The sequence below is a fragment of the Podarcis melisellensis genome, assembly GCF_964234715.1.
Source record: "Podarcis melisellensis genome assembly, chromosome: 13".
In the NCBI taxonomy this organism is placed as follows: domain Eukaryota; kingdom Metazoa; phylum Chordata; class Lepidosauria; order Squamata; family Lacertidae; genus Podarcis; species Podarcis melisellensis.
Window position 1 is genome coordinate 30,760,184 of NC_138545.1, and position 15,385 is coordinate 30,775,568.

A 15,385-nucleotide genomic window follows, 5' to 3' on the forward strand; every position below is an offset into this window, starting at 1 on the left:
TCTTGAATGCGGCCTGCAACTAACAAGCAGCCAATGCAGCTGTTTTGGAACAAGGATTATTACGAGTTCTAAAGCCAATAATCTGGCTGTTGCATTTTGGACAAGCTGAAGTTTCTGGGTCATCTTCAAGGGCAGCCCCAGGTCTGAGCACCCTACAATAATCCAGTCTGGAAGTTACCAGAACATGGAGTGCCGTGTCCCAAGTCAAGGACGATGGAGGCGAGGGAGTTGCAACTGAAGAGGAGGAATTCACAGAGGAAAGAATATGGGGTGAATGCTGCCCCATTAACTGGTTCATTTCAGTAGTAGTTTGGACAAACTGGACATCTGCAGTATTTTGGAAATCTGAAATATGTGCAGTGTGAGAGGCCCTGGTATCACGTGATGGCAACAGCTCATGCAGAGGCAGAGAGCCAGCTCTGTGGCATTTTTTTCCCCCAAGTAGGGGGAGATGTCCAGTCATCAAAGCTCCCACACATGCATGCATGCTGCAGCAGCGGCGAAAAACAGGAAACCATACGTTTGGGGCCTCACATGAATTCCAGACGGTCTGGAATCTGTTCTGAAGTTACTGCTCAGAAACTCACAAAATTCACTGCCAAGTCCAAGCATTTCTGCAGTATTCATGTTGCATCATTTTCCCAGCTAATTAATTGCTGACTAAGGAGGTCTATTATTTTATAGAGGAGCCTACACATAAAAGGGTTTTTTTTGTCTTTGTTTTGCTTGTCTCTCCTGAGAAACTGAGACAACAAAATCCCAAGTATCGCCTCAGCTGAGGTACATCTGGCTTTCAAAATGTTTGACCTAAGGATAAAACTTTTATTGGCTTAATACGCACAGACAGCACAAATCACCAAGATAACTGACTGGATTAAAAGGACGAAGGAATGGGATTAGATGTTTCTATTTCTGAATTGCACTGAGAAGGCCCCTCTGCCATTATGGATTCATTGTCATTCAATCCATAATAATCCATAATGAACTGAAAAAAATGTTTTAAAGTACTTCTCCCCACCCCCCAAAAAAGAGTCCTTTTTGTTGGGGATAATTCAGGCGGAAATTCCCAGGTGTCAAAAAATGTTATTTCTGTATGCCACTACTGCGGTCCGTGTTTTGTTAGCCCCAAAATGGAAAATGAGAGAGGACCCAACTAAATAAGAATGACGACTTAAGCTGACAGAATATGTGCAACTCATGGAGTTAACATATACTGTAGAATAAGAGAACAAAAAGAACATCCATTTAAAGATTGGAAAATGTTTATTGAATATATGGGGGGGAATTGTGTACACTTGAAAAGGTTGGCAGCATTAAGATAAATTCAACAGTGTAAATATGTTTTGATGGATGTAATAATGAAATACTGAATGGTTTATTTTATGTAAAATATGCAGGGATTTATGATATGTAAAATGAACTATGGAAAGTGAAGAAGGGAAGTCACTGATATTTTAAGGATGTTTAAATGAGTATTCTAAATTGTAAAACAGGAAATTTAATAACCATTATATACATATATATATAAAAGAGAAGGCCCCTCTGCCCAACTCTGAAGAGGGATAAAAAAGGGCTGCTGCTCATCTGGAGTTCTGTCTGCCATAGATGATGATTAAACTACCACAAAATGTTAGATGCTAGGGTCCAAAGACACTGAACCAGAGCTGAAGCTCAGACAGAGCTGCCACCATTTTTTGTCCTTCTCCACAGCACTGACCCTGCTTCACTTGTCAAGTTTCTGCCTGTTGTGCAGCCCTTGTAAGGACAGGAAAAGGTAATCAATGAACTGGGTCACATTTATTTGGAGAAGTTGGCTGTTGTTTTGTTTTATAATTTAAGACATACTAATCTAAATCTTGCAACGGGTCAATCGAAATGGGGCGCTATTCACCTCAGCCCCAATGAAAACAGGCTTGGTTTGATGTAGCTACTGAACCCCGTGGATGACTTAAAATATTGCTTTCCTGCGTAGCAGAACATGATATTTTCAACGAAAAAGGGGGCGCCTCTGGGCACGTACAGAGTGCACTTCCTACTACCAAGGAATAGGCTTCCCTCAGAGACTTCACATTTCAGGACCCTAAAATGCTCTTTATTTTTTCTTTAAAAAAATGATGACACTGGAGATGATCATGACAACCAAACGCAAATAAAAAGCAAACAAAGCACACACAAACTCACGCCCTGGAAAAAAAATGCCTCATGCAACAACGCGCATGCGCCAAACATTCGTTTCTCTCCGCCTCCACTACTTTTTCCCTTCCCGCCTGCCTTTTCCCTCTCCCCTTAGAAAGTGCGCAGCGCCCCCTCCCCGCGCTACGTTCTTTGTCGTCCAATCCCCCTCGAGCCCTAGCGCGCGACGACGTCACAAGGGGGGGAAATCCAGTCGTGTCCAGTTTCCCGTCGCCTCCCTCGCTCCACTGCGCAAGCGTGCTGGGGCTGCACAAATACGCGGCTACGGGCGGGGCACTGGTGGAGGAGGAGGACAGGGCCTGAGCGTGACGGCTGCACAGCCGCAGCCTTGATTCCTCCCATCCCCCTCCAGCGGGGTTGTGCGCGTTAGTCCCCCCCCTTCTCACAACACACCCCGTTCCCCTTTCTAGCCAATCCCTTCCCTCGCCTCCCGGTGCGCGCTGACGTCACAAAAGCCTACCCACTATATAAACGGCCGGCCGTGTGGCCCCGCCCTTCCTGCTGCCTTTTCCTTTTTTTGGTGCCCCCTCGCAGAGGTTGAAGAGCCGTTTACTTCGTCGCGTCCGCCTTTCGCCGTCGCTGCAGTTGCCTCCGACCCGGGAAAAAGCGAAGCGAAGCGCGTCGTATGTCCGCTATCCAGAACCTCCACTCCTTCGGTGAGGACACTGGCCGGAGGGGGGGGGGCAAATAGGCAGGAAGCCTCAGGTTTCTGTGGGGCGGGCAGAAGGGGGGGGTCAAAAACGAGCCTGAGGGGAGACCGTTGGGGGGGGGGTGTCGTCGGTTGGTCCTTAAGCGAGGGAAGGCCTCTGAGGAGGCGAACAGGCCTCTAATGTCGGGACAAAGGGCGAGGCCCGAGCGGGGCCGGAACTAGGGCGAGAGAGAAGAGACCGACTGGAAACTGCGGGTGAGGGAGGGGGGCATTTTTCGAAAAGGGACGGGGGGGGGGCCAAGAGTCTGGGGGCGGAGCCATGGCTGCGGTAGAGGGGGCGGAGCCTGTTTCCGCGTGGGGGGGGACAATGGGGGAGAGGGGGGTAAATGGGGAGGAGCCGCTTGACCGCGGTGTTGGTGGGGGTTTTTTTGTGGGGCGGAGAGATGTGTAATGGAGGATAAAGAACTTAGATCGAGGTTGGCATGAAGCCAGAATAATGGCGGGGGGGGAGCGAAATACTTTTCGATAGGGTGGAAAGCGGGGCGGGGGTCGCATATCCTTAACCTGAGTTGCGGGGGCTTTTGGGGTATTGGAAGCGATGGGGGGGATGGAAGTGCGTTTGGTAGGAATTGGGGGCGGCTTAGCGCAAGTAATGGGTTTTTTTTCTAGTGGGGAGGGGTGTTTTTCTGTTAAGAGGATTGATCGGCCACGGGGGCTGCGGCAAAGGCAGATTTTTTGGGGGGGGAATCAGTATGCTTGTTTCTTTCTGTGCGTCTCGTTGAGGCCCCGGGATGTGGCGTTTGCTGAGCAGCCTCTGCCATCTTTTCTTCTCTTCTCTCTCTACCTTCCCCCCCCCTTCACTGACGCAGTTGCTAATTCTTGGCGGTTGCGTCAGCCGGAGACGAGGGAGGGGCTTCGGGACAGGGAGAGGCGGCTCGACGGGTGTCACGTGGCCCGAGAGGAAAGGGCCTGTTTTCAGGGCCTGCAAAAGGAAGAGAGCAAAGTACTGTGTAACCGGGTGTCAAGAGGCCCGCATCAGTGGTGGAGCTCTCATGCCAACTCCTTTCCTTGTAGCTGAGCAGTTCATCGATGGCACTTTGTTTGGTGCATAGTTCATAGCTCTTGGGCTTTCGAACAAGAATATGTTGTGGATGATGTTGAGAAGGAGGCATTTTAAGCTTACCCAGCAACAAAAATAAGCACCTTTGCGTTTTTAGCAAGGGTGCCATGTCCTTTGTGTAGCTTTTAACACTTTCTTTCTCTTTCCAGACCCCTTTGCTGATGCAAGTAAGGGTGATGACTTACTTCCTGCTGGGACTGAGGACTACATCCATATAAGGATCCAGCAGAGAAACGGCAGAAAAACACTCACCACAGTCCAGGGCATCGCCGATGATTATGATAAAAAGAAACTGGTGAAAGCCTTCAAGAAGGTGAGTAGGAGAAGCTCCGATCTTTCCCAGAGAGAACTTGGAGGTGTGTCAAAAGAGGCTTGTGCTTGGGTTGATAGGCTATCTGTTTCTTGGACATCTCAGTGTATATTGTGGCAAAGCTCCTCCCCCCCCCCAAATAAAATGCTCTGAGATTTATATTTAATACGTGGTTTTTATGTCTGTAGAAATTTGCCTGCAATGGTACTGTGATTGAGCACCCAGAGTATGGAGAGGTGATTCAGCTTCAAGGGGACCAGCGGAAGAACATATGTCAGTTCCTCGTTGAGGTGAGCATTTCAAGGGAGTCCTTAAAGCTCCTGTTTGGCTTATTGCTTCTGTTCTTGGATTTTAAGATTGGCATAGGGTTGAATAGGTTCATGATGGATCGCAGCAACTGAATTAAGACAATCGCACAGCCTGTAAAGTAACTGGATTTAGCTTGTGTTGGTGTGTGTGGTGGCTATCGAGCTGTTGAGTTTTGAAAGACACCCTATTGTACAGACTGCATTCATGAGTTGGTATTTGAAGCCACAATCACTTCTCTCTTTCTTTCTGCAGATTGGACTGGCTAAAGACGACCAGCTGAAAGTCCATGGGTTTTAAGTGCCTGTGGCTCGCCAAAGTCTCAAGGGGGCAGACTTCCCTGAGATGAAAAATTCCTTGTGCCCCGCATCACTAGTTTAAAAACAAGCCAGCTTGCATAATGTAATCGCATCAGGTTCCCCTTAGTCTGGACTAGTGTAACTCAGCAATGTAATAAACTGACAAGAGCCCACGTTGTGTCATCTTGCTGTTCCTCATTTAAACCAGGCCCAGTTATGGTGTAAAGCCAGAAGCTTATTCTACCCAAGACACTTCTGATAAGAGGCCATGAATGTTTTGGCTGTGTTGGGGACTTTCTAAAAAACTTTCAGGCCACTATGTCATAGAAATTGAGGCTAATAACTAGAGGTGCTTGTCTGGAACGAACTGTGACACTAAGTGGCAGAGTGCAGAGCTGGGGTCTGAATTGCCTTTGTACATCTGAAGGAATCTTCCTTCAAAGGTATTGGGGGATGTGGAAACCAAAGTCCCCGTTCCCAGACCGATCAATAGCAGACTCAATCTGTGGCTTAAAGTTAAGGGAGCAGTTTTAAAATAGGTTTGTCATTGTGGAGTGCTGCTTTTAACAACTAATGACCCTGTGAAGCAACAGCTTTCTTGGTTCAAGTCCTGATGTTCTGTGAAATGTATTTAAACACTTATTTAAATAAAAATGATTTTCAGAAACCGTTTCCTTGTCATTTCAATACCCTGCTAAAGGATACACCTATAGGTTTTTTGTCAGCTGAAGTAGCAGTTCACAAACTACATTTGATCTGTGCCACTCTGGCCTAAAGTTGTAGGCATATCCAGAGGAAGGTGATGTTCTGACTATAAACAGACTTTTAAGCACTGTCCAAAGTAGAGGTTCAGGAGATAAATTTTGAGTTTAGGTGGAAGCGGCAGGAAAAGTACGAAGCAACACCATGCCCTGGTATCCCCAACATAATTGGCCTGCTGACCTTGGAGTTGCATCACAATGCTGAGGGATGATCACTGTAGTATACTGCATCATTATATTGGTTAGACCGTTTGTGTTAATGCAGCCTAAAGAGACTGAGGGCTGAGAGTTACTTTAAATGAGTACCAAAGTTTAGTGAGCTTAATATGTAAAGTGCTTCAGTTGGGCTTTACAGATAGGAAGTTCTGCTTGTGCCATTGGTAAAAGATGGGTAGGGTGAAGAAGCTCATGGGTGTATTCCTGCAATAGTAATAACAAGGATAGCTAGAGGTGGTCCTGATACACTTATCAGCCTTGATACACTAAGAAAACTAAAGAGATCTGGCCCAGGGTAGAGCTTGTAGATTCCACTAAGGGGTCAGTTTCCACACAAACACTTAAAATTCATTCAAGTTTAGGCATTTTGAGCTCCACATGGTATTTTTCTTTTTGGGGTGTGACAAAAGTCCTTAAAACAAAGGGGCCTATCCCACTGTATACGTGGTGGTTCTAAATCATTTGTTGGTGCCAAATGTTTCATTTAGTGGCCCAAAGGTTGCAGTTATGGTGCCAAATAGGGAAATGGCTGAGGTAAACAATTATGTAACTTAACACTTGCAGGAAGTGCCCCAGTTTTCTAGCCTAGTCACTATTTGCAGGGAAGATAGAGCTGGGAGTATTTAAAATCTAAGCACAGTTCAAAAACTTAGTAGCTGGTATGGGGCATATATTGTGTGTGTATCAGGAGCTAAAATCTAGTGTGTGGACAAACTTATCTTGCAGGCTGATGGGCAAAGCCAGTCTACTAGAACATAAATCAGTAACACTAATAACTTGTGCTTATTCAGGTGATGGTTATGTACAAAAATACTAAGCGTGCATACACAAGTCCCGTGAATGTTAAAAAGATTATGTAAGTTTTCCTTAAGTTCCTCAAATATTGAGCCAGTATGCAATCTGAAACAGTTGGCACTTTATACTGTGTAGCGATGGAATTGATTTTTTAAAATGGGCTGTCTCCATTCCACAGTATTTATACGCACTTGGCTTGTCAACACTTTATCCTGTGGATGTGACTTTCCACTGAGTGACTCCTTGTTAATACTTTCCTATCAATCCCTTTCTCATCTATTAAAAGTCAAGAGTCGATTAGTCTCTCTCCTTTTTTATGTGAGTGTTAAGAGAGCAAATTTGGTTCTGATACATTAGTGGCAAATAAGCTCCTGGCTATTGAGTTTGAACTTGACTGGTTGATGGAGTGGATTTCGATGCCCATTTATCAACTTGAAAAATTGTACTCTTTCAAGAGAGAAATAGTCAAGTAACGTGACGGCAAGCAGCTACTGTGTGCCCACAGTTTATTTTGCTCACAATCGTTTTATATACAATGACATGTCTACATTCTAGCCATCTTACAACTGAACAAGAAAGGTAAAATGTACTGCATAAGTACTTTGCTTCCAGATAAGAGAAAATAGAATGATCATATTTAGTGAAGTGGAGGACTTCCTAACACCCCCTTAGTAAGTTTGTTCAGAAGTGTAGGAGTTTGTTCAATCTTGGCCGCCTTGCAATTTTCAGTGCACACTTTGGCAAGACATTAGTGTGGATGTGCGCATGAAATAATTGCAGTGCCAGTGGTCAAACACAAGAGGGAACTCCTTGCTTCTTGAATCGCACTGAATTCTCCTGGTTGTTGCAGGGAATTAAACTATGGCAAAGTTTCTTGGAGTGCTTTCTGGGGGCCACCAGTATTCCCTTGTGATCCCAAAGACCATGCTGAAAATAATGTAAGAAAAAGGTGAACAGTAGAAATTTTCATTATGTAGTGAAGAGGCAAACTGCTATTTTGAGACTTCACTGAGTAGCAAGTTGTTTGAGCAGGTGTGGGCAACAGAAACTTCAAACAACAAGGGAAATTAATAAATGCAAATTGGAAGACTTGGATCATAGGAAAATAAGATAAGGAATGTTTTGAGCACCCTCTCCACATGAAGGCCATATATATATATACAGTGGTACCTCGGGTTAAGTACTTAATTCGTTCTGGAGGTCCGTTCTTAACCTGAAACTGCTCTTAACCTGAAGAACCACTTTAGCTAATGGGGCCTCCTGCTGCTGCCACACCGCTGGAGCACAATTTCTGTTCTCATCCTGAAGCAAAGTTCTTAACCTGAAGCGCTATTTCTGGGTTAGCAGAGTCTGTAACCTGAAGCGTATGTAACCCGAGGTGCCACTGTATATACATACACACACACCCCCCACCAATATAGGCCATATAGAGCAATCAAACTATAATTGTGATCCTTGGGGGGCAACAATTCAGGAACCTCTTGCCTATAAAGTTTGAGATGGTTCATACTAGCATGAAATAGTTCCATGTATTTTGTAAGCTGCTGTTGATCTTCAAGTGCATAGAGCACTGACCTTCCTGTTTTGTTTTTAAATCTTGAGTTCTAATGAAATGTGTTCCATAGATCCACATAGTTTTTCTGTGAGATGCCAACTTTAGCAGCAGAGCATGCAAAAATTCTATCGGGGCTGTTTTCTCCCCATCTGTGGCATGCGCAAATTGATACTTGACCACATTTTATTCTGCAAAAAATCCAGTCGTCGTAGAATACACTGATGCAAAGCTTCACTACTAGAATTGCTGCCTGTTATTCTGCCCCTTTAGAGCCATAGCCTCTGTCCAGAGAAGTGGAGCGGTTGGGCAGGGAAAACAGTAGCAGCCCTACCTCCACATCTGACACTGTTTAAACTAGACAGGATGTCCAACTGGAAAGTCATAAATCAAGCGCAAATAGGTAGCATGGTCTTAGCAGGAAAGCACGTCTTCCTAATCTTCCAGTAATGGTAGAATAAATTGTTTGTGTTCCTCTCGGAAGGGAGTGTTGAATTGGTTACTTTCCCATCTAATTGCCCTTTTCCCTTGCTATTATTCCCAAGAAAAGGGTTTGTTTAAACAACAGCCTCATGGGCTGATGCATCCATCTTACGCAAGATGCTACAGGAAGGAGAGATGTCAGAGGAGACGGGAGGGGATGGAAATCACCAGTGAATCTAGGCAACTTTGTGATGAGTGCAGCACAGGGCTTGGTAACGCAAGACCAAACCTTCCTCTTGTAAAGTTACTCCGGTGCCCATGTGGTCTATTTTGAGGAGTGGGTAAAGAGGCATGGCATCCTCTCTCCACACTGGCAGGCTACTAACTGTGGACCAAGAGCAGGCATAGCCAAAATAGTGTTCTCCAGGTAGTCCTACAACTCCCATTGGACCCAGCCGATGTAGCCAGTGGTGAGGGATTATGAGAAATGTAGTCTGCATCTTTGGGGGGGCACCGTGTTTGCTGCTCCTGGCCTAGAGACTGCAAACCTGAGACATGTCTTTCTCGTAGCTAAGCTGAACCCCACCTGGGCATTTCTCTAATTCAGCCAGGCTGGAGCCCTTAGCATTCTCAGCCAGTGATACTGCCACTGCCGTGATGCCTGCCATTTTCACTCTGAGATGATGCCAGACCCTGTTTGCTCTGTGGGTAAATTCTGTTCAGTTTTGTTTTTTAAAAGCATTGGCAATTCTTATTTATAATACAACATCATTACACGCAAACTATACTGTTTCAGCTGAATGGATATCCTAGTTTGACCAATTTTTTTACCTGCTCTGGCAGTAAACAAAGACCAGAGAGGGAGCTATTGTGTTTTGTGTCTCATGTATTTTTCTTTCCCATTCAAAGATAGTTTTGGGACAAGATGGAGAAGTGCAAGCTAAGGAACCACAAGTCAGTTGTGCATCCCATCAGCCTTTTGCCGTGTTTGAAAATGGCTTTGCGGTGTGTTATTTTGATCAACGTACCTGAAGTTGTTTCTTATTGGACTGGCAGCCTTCTAGATCTTCAAAATGGCCTTGGTTTGTATGAGGCTGGTGTCTTATGGTAGGAATTCAATGCATTTTGTCGTTGTTTAGTCGTGTCCGACTCTTTGTGACCCTATGGACCAGAGCACGCCAGGCACTTCTGTCTTCCACTGCCTCCCGCAGTTTGCATTTATCTAGGCCTAAAGCTTCCTTTTTTCTTTTTTTATTTTCTGGCATTGAAAGATGAGAGTTTGGGGATGGCAGCAATCTGGGGAGCTTTAAGCTCAACATGCTATTTCAGGAAACCAGAATGGCAGGCAGCGGGTAGCGGGAAGAAGGTAACAAAATACAAATTTATTGCCTTACATGATGGATGTTATGAGGCTATGTTTACAGTCCCACTTTCTTAACAGCTCTTATGGTAGCAAGTTGGCACGTTTTAAGATGATCTATCTATGCATCCTCAAAGTATTTTTGCTCCACAAAGAAGATGAGGGGAAATAGCAAGAAGATGATCAAAGGATTGCATCTGAAAAACAAACTTCATCTTTACACAGAGAGCATTTGCCGCTGAGGTCCTTCCTTGCCACTTAAGACTTCAAAGATGCTTTTAGTGGAGTGTGGTTTCTTTTCCGTCGCTGTTAGATCGTTCTCCACCTCCTCCAGTGGCATTGTGATGGCTGATGTGCTCTATTTTTAAAATAAACTATTTTGATGCATGTTTTGTTGTCAAGTACCCTTGGTTTCCATTTAAATTCTCTCCCCCTCCCTCCTCAAACACCAAGACTTCGTTGTGATGTTCAGACAGTTGCTAGGTCAGGTTTACCTCTCTGTCAAAACCGGTTCATATGTATCTGTATGTGCTCAGAAGGTTATACAGCTGCAGGACTTTTTCTACATAAGACATCTTGTGAGACTGCTGGATCAGGTCAGGGGCCCATCTAGCCTAGCACCCTGTTTTCACTGTGGCCAGCCAGGTTTCTGTGGAAACGGGATGCAGGTGGCACTGTGGTCTAAACCACTGACCCTCTTGGGCTTGCCAATCAATGCCCGGTTCAAATCCCTGTGACGGGGTGAGCTCCTGTTGATCCGTCCCAGCTCCTGCCAACCTAGCAGTTCGAAAGCATGCCAGTGCAAGTAGATTAATAGGTACCACTGTGGCGGGAAGGTAAACAGCATTTTTGTGCGCTCTGGTTTCCGCCACAGGGTTCTGTTGCGTCAGAAGCGATTTAGTCATGCTGGCCACATGACCCGGAAAGCTGTCTGGACAAATTCCAGCTCCCTCGGGCTGAAAACAAGATGAGCACCGTAACCCCATAGTTGCCTTTGACTGGACTTAACCATCCAAGGGTACTTCACCTTTTTACCTGTGGAAATCCTGCAAGCTGGAGGGTTTGAAATATTTTCCTTGAAGCTTGAATTTGTTTTATTCTGGATTGTTTGATTCACTGTTTTAATGTATTGTGTTGTGGTATTCTGAACATGATTTACGTAATGAGGCAATTGTGGTGTGTGTTGACCTGTGATTCACAGCAACTGGTATTCAAAGGCATATCCTCTTTTAAAGCTACCCAAGGAAAAAAACTGAGATTTGAGGAAGCTTGGGGGATGATAACTCTAAGAAGATAGACAGGGGCTTGACCTATGCTACCACCTCCCACTGTCCCCTTAAAACAGACCCCCAAGAAATCTAGCTCCTGTCGAGTTGCCTTACACCAGCCTTCTCCACCCGGTGCTCTCCAGATGGTATAGAATACAACTCCCATCATCCCTGACCATTGGCCGTGCCAGCAAGGGATGATGGGAGCTGGAGTCCAACAACATCTGGAGAGCACTGGGTTGCGGAAGGCTGAACAGTCCTCAGAATGCTGGACTTTTATTGAAACGGCTTATCTGAGTTTTAAGTGGCTGCAGGAAAGCAGCTTTCACTGGTGACCAATAAAAGATAGGAAAGGAATGGGCGGAAAGATAACCCCCCCCCCGCAGGAATTGATCCTGTACCGCTGATGTAAAAGAGAGTAGGAGGAGCTCTCTCCATCAGGGGGAGGAGCAAGCCAACAAGCCTTTAAGAGGGCACCTCACTGCTTTAGAGAAGAGAGAATCCTGTTGAGACAGAAGCAGAGCACTGACGGAGGACTCCCGACAGGTAAGGAGAAGGAATCCTTGAGTCATGCCTTCCCCAACCAGGTGCCATCCAGGTGTTTGGGACTATAACACCTATCCACTGAGATTGATGGGAGTTGTAGTCTAAGACATCTGGAGGACGTCCAGTTGGGGAAGGCTACTCGTGAGTAGATAGGGTTTCTTAGATGCATGATCTAAAAGATTCAGGACACGCAAAAGGCATGCTTCCACAGAGTGCAGACTGAAACTGGGAGATTTGTTCTGATGGCCATCAATGTGGCTTTAAAAAGGGGTTGGAGGAACTACATGGAAATAAGGCAAATAAGAACTGTTTGACGATGGAACCATCTCCATCAGAAGGTTGTGGACTCTCCTTCCTTGGAGGTGTTTAAGCAGAGGTTGGATGGCCATCTGCCATGGATGCTTTAGTTGAGATTCCTTCATTGCAGGGGCTTGGACTAAATAACTCTTGGGGTCCCTTCCAACAATTCTATGATTTTAATGGCTACTACAATCATGGCAGTGATCTGCTGTCTCCGGTATTGAAGGCAGTGCGTCTTAACACCAGTTCCTGCGGCTGCCTAGTAGAGAGAGCGCTGCTGCACTCCTGAATTGCTTGCAGACACAGTGGCGTAGCGTGGGGGGTGCAGGGGGGGGCCGGCCGCACCGGGCGCAACATCTGGGGGTTAGGGTTAGGGGGTGCAAATCCATGGGTTAGGGGGCGCAAATCCACGGGTTAGGGGGCACAAATTACTTGCCTTGCCCCGAGTGCTGACAACCCACGCTACGCCACTGTGCAGACATCTGGTTGGCCGGCACTACAACTGGTGGGTCCTCAGTCCACCAACTGGGAACCACTAGTTTAGACTTTAAAGACTAGCAAATGCATGATGGGATTAATGTGTACATTAGGTTAACGAAAGGTAGGTAAACAGCAATCCAGGCTATGCAATAGAACTTAATCAGCTCCATAATTTATTTGATGCTGGGCAACGCTCCCCCTAAAGTCCTCCTCTTACTATCTTCCAAGTTCCAGGCATGCACACCAAGGTACTTACCAGCCTGCTGCTGACCACCTTCATAGCCACAAGCCTCTTAAGATCTGTGTCCACATCCTATCAGGGGGGTGGCAGGCTCAGCAGGCAAGCCAAGGCTGGACCACAGCAGGAGAGGATGCAGAGGAGCAGCAGTGGTGGTCCCATCCGCAGGGAGTGGCCAGGACATCTTTCTGAGGACCAGAAGGATTTGGTTGCCCAGTTCCTGCCTTACCTCCGTACAGGTAGGAGAAACTGCACACACATGCTTCTTGCATTCTCAGTAAGACCTTGCCGGATGATCTTAGTGGAAGGCTGGGCTCCTTCAGAGCGAGAGAGGCACTCCCAAAGTGTGAAGAGAACTAACAGGTGTGCATCTCCCTCCGCTAAGCTGGCCGTGCAAATGAAACAAGAGGCGAAGCATTAAATAAAATATTTGCTCAGCCCTCCGTCTTGCTCCTCCCCACATGCATGGTATTGAATACATGCAAGTATGTTATGAATATTCGTGCATTCACTCACCCTTCATTAGTTTTAAAGGGGGGGCTTAAAGTGTTGAATGCAAAACTTGCTACAGGATGAAGGAAGACGTTTTTTGGTGACATCTTAGAGGGTGCTGCCAATCACTGTGCAGAGCGAGCTTCTGCTCCAAATTTGCACTGCCATTTCCCTCCCAGTCCTCAACCCGGGACAGGGAAGGTAGATTTGAAGTGAGCCGAGTGGGGACACTCCAATCTGAATGTAAACCTGCCTCCTTATTGATGGAACCAGGAGTGACAGACCTGTGGTCCTCTGCTGTTTGGACTCCCATCAGCTTCAGCCAACATGGCCCAATGATCAGGGGAGATGATGGGAACCATACTCCCAAAAAGATCTGGAGAGTCACAGGCAAACCACTCCCTGGCTTCAATCTTTAAACTGTCTGGGTGGTTTTCAAGTGTTTCCATACTGCTCTGAGAGCACAATTTAAAACCTCTAACTTCTGGAAACTCAGGATGCCAAAGAAGTACTTTGTGGTCTCCATTGGTAGTGGAATTGCCTCCAAATTGCGACAGAGAAAATGGGACATTGTATTAACGGACTGAATGTGACTAACTCGCTTTGTTTTTAAATGGTAGTAGAAGGGTGGGCAGTCAGAACTGGGGATGCTGGAGGCAGAGACAGGGAGGGGTGTTTTTTTTCAGCCATCTCCCCCCCCCCCCCCGGGTCTTGATGTACCATAAATCCCTTGCCCTGAAGCTGCTATTAGCCCTAGGAGGAAAACTCCAGTAGACCCCATCAGCTCTTGATGATCTGCAGAGAGTGGGCTGGCAGGATTGAGATTGAGGGCAGGTTTTGCCAATCCACCGCCTGCCTTCAAGTTAATTGCACCGTGTCTTGTCCCCAACTGCAGAATTTGCTGGCAGAGTGCAGGACCCAGAGGCTCATTACCCCAGCTGGATGGACTTTGGACGGCGAAGCTCTGAGGACTTGGAAGGAGAGGCCTAAGTGACCCATTTCCCAGGCCAAACCAGGCGGGGAAGGAAGAGGCAGCGATGCGGATTCTAAATAAGTTTTGAGCGTTTTGTAAATGTCCAGACCTGTTCCTCTCGCGTGTCTGTGCCAATAAAGCTGTGCCATTGCTATCTCTGCCTGAGTGGCTCGGGATTCCACAAACTGGGGAAGAGGGCGGAACCAGCGGAGCAAATTGGTAATGTCCCAGTCGGAAGTCCTGGAGGGCTAGACTAGACATTTACAGGATGGTGCTGTTAAATGCCCAGTTTAAGAGTCATTGGTGGTTATTGAATGTTGTCCTTTTCTTTTTTGAAATCACTTTTATTTGATTTTACAAAACAAAATTATAAAAAATTCAAAAATATAGCCGTATACTGTATAGAGATTCCTCCGAATCTCAGGACTCCCCCCCCCCCGAGTCCCGTTTTAATCATTTAAAACTGCATCTTATTTCAAACTGTAAGTATTATATCAATCTATATTTTCCATGGTAATTGATACACTACAAGTGAAATCAAAATCCTGCCAATGTTTCCTTCTGCTTACAGTGGTCTTTTAAATAGCTTATACATTTTCCCCATTCTTTTGTAAAGTTTTTATCCTCTGGATTCCTGAGTTTTCTAGTCGGCTTTGCCATTTTAGCATGGTCCATCAGCTTGGTTTGCCATACTTCTCTGGTAGGGACCTTGTCTTCTTTCTTTTTTTAAAAAAATATTTTTTATTGGTTTTTACAACATAAAAAACGAAAACAACAACATACAAACAAAAACAGAACGACTTCCCCAAGCCTCCCCTTCCCTGCATCCTTGTTTTAAAATTTTTCTTTTTAGCAATCCTTCATCCATTTTTATATTTAACTTTCTTTTTAAAAAAAAAATTTAGACTTAAACTTTAACAGCTGTAATTCTCTATTTCATACCCCTTGACATCTTTTAGCATTCCGAAATTTTACAACAGTTCTTAAGATAAACTTTAAATTTTTCCCAGTCCTCTTCCACTGCCTCTCTCCTCTGGTCACGGATTCTGCCGGTCATCTCTGCCAGTCCCATAAATTCAATCACCTTGGTCTGCCATTCTTCCA

At 45.7% G+C, this 15,385-nt stretch overlaps 2 protein-coding genes across 3 annotated transcripts; both read left to right on the forward strand.

Moving 5' to 3' along the window:
* The first annotated feature begins 2,511 nt into the window (after nt 1–2,511).
* EIF1 (eukaryotic translation initiation factor 1) lies at nt 2,512–5,544 on the forward strand. The gene is made up of 4 exons (XM_081884826.1): nt 2,512–2,849; nt 4,112–4,275; nt 4,461–4,562; nt 4,834–5,544. Exons 1-4 carry the CDS (start codon nt 2,819–2,821, stop codon nt 4,876–4,878), a joined length of 342 nt encoding a protein of 113 aa, XP_081740952.1. The 5' UTR covers nt 2,512–2,818; the 3' UTR covers nt 4,879–5,544.
* Nucleotides 5,545–10,560: 5,016 nt separating this feature from the next.
* On the forward strand, nt 10,561–14,435 carry LOC309354038 (uncharacterized protein). 2 transcript variants are annotated; one of them, XM_081883733.1, is made up of 3 exons: nt 10,561–10,580; nt 12,807–13,055; nt 14,204–14,435. In XM_081883733.1, exons 2-3 carry the CDS (start codon nt 12,815–12,817, stop codon nt 14,296–14,298), a joined length of 336 nt encoding a protein of 111 aa, XP_081739859.1. In that variant the 5' UTR covers nt 10,561–10,580; nt 12,807–12,814; the 3' UTR covers nt 14,299–14,435. The 2 variants fall into 2 exon arrangements, with proteins under 2 accessions (XP_081739859.1, XP_081739858.1); XM_081883732.1 differs by lacking the exon at nt 10,561–10,580 and adding an exon at nt 11,634–11,798.
* The last annotated feature ends 950 nt before the right edge of the window (nt 14,436–15,385 follow it).

Bases quoted from the DNA above. Each gene is read 5' to 3' on its own strand.
- EIF1 (XM_081884826.1), top strand. From the start codon at position 2,819: ATGTCCGCTATCCAGAACCTCCACTCCTTCG. The intron at 2,850-4,111 runs GTGAGGACACTG...TTCTCTTTCCAG, and splicing joins CCAGAACCTCCACTCCTTCG to ACCCCTTTGCTGATGCAAGT. The intron at 4,563-4,833 runs GTGAGCATTTCA...TTCTTTCTGCAG, and splicing joins TATGTCAGTTCCTCGTTGAG to ATTGGACTGGCTAAAGACGA.
- LOC309354038 (XM_081883733.1), top strand. From the start codon at position 12,815: ATGCACACCAAGGTACTTACCAGCCTGCTGCTGACCACCTTCATAGCC. The intron at 13,056-14,203 runs GTAGGAGAAACT...CCCCAACTGCAG, and splicing joins CCTGCCTTACCTCCGTACAG to AATTTGCTGGCAGAGTGCAG.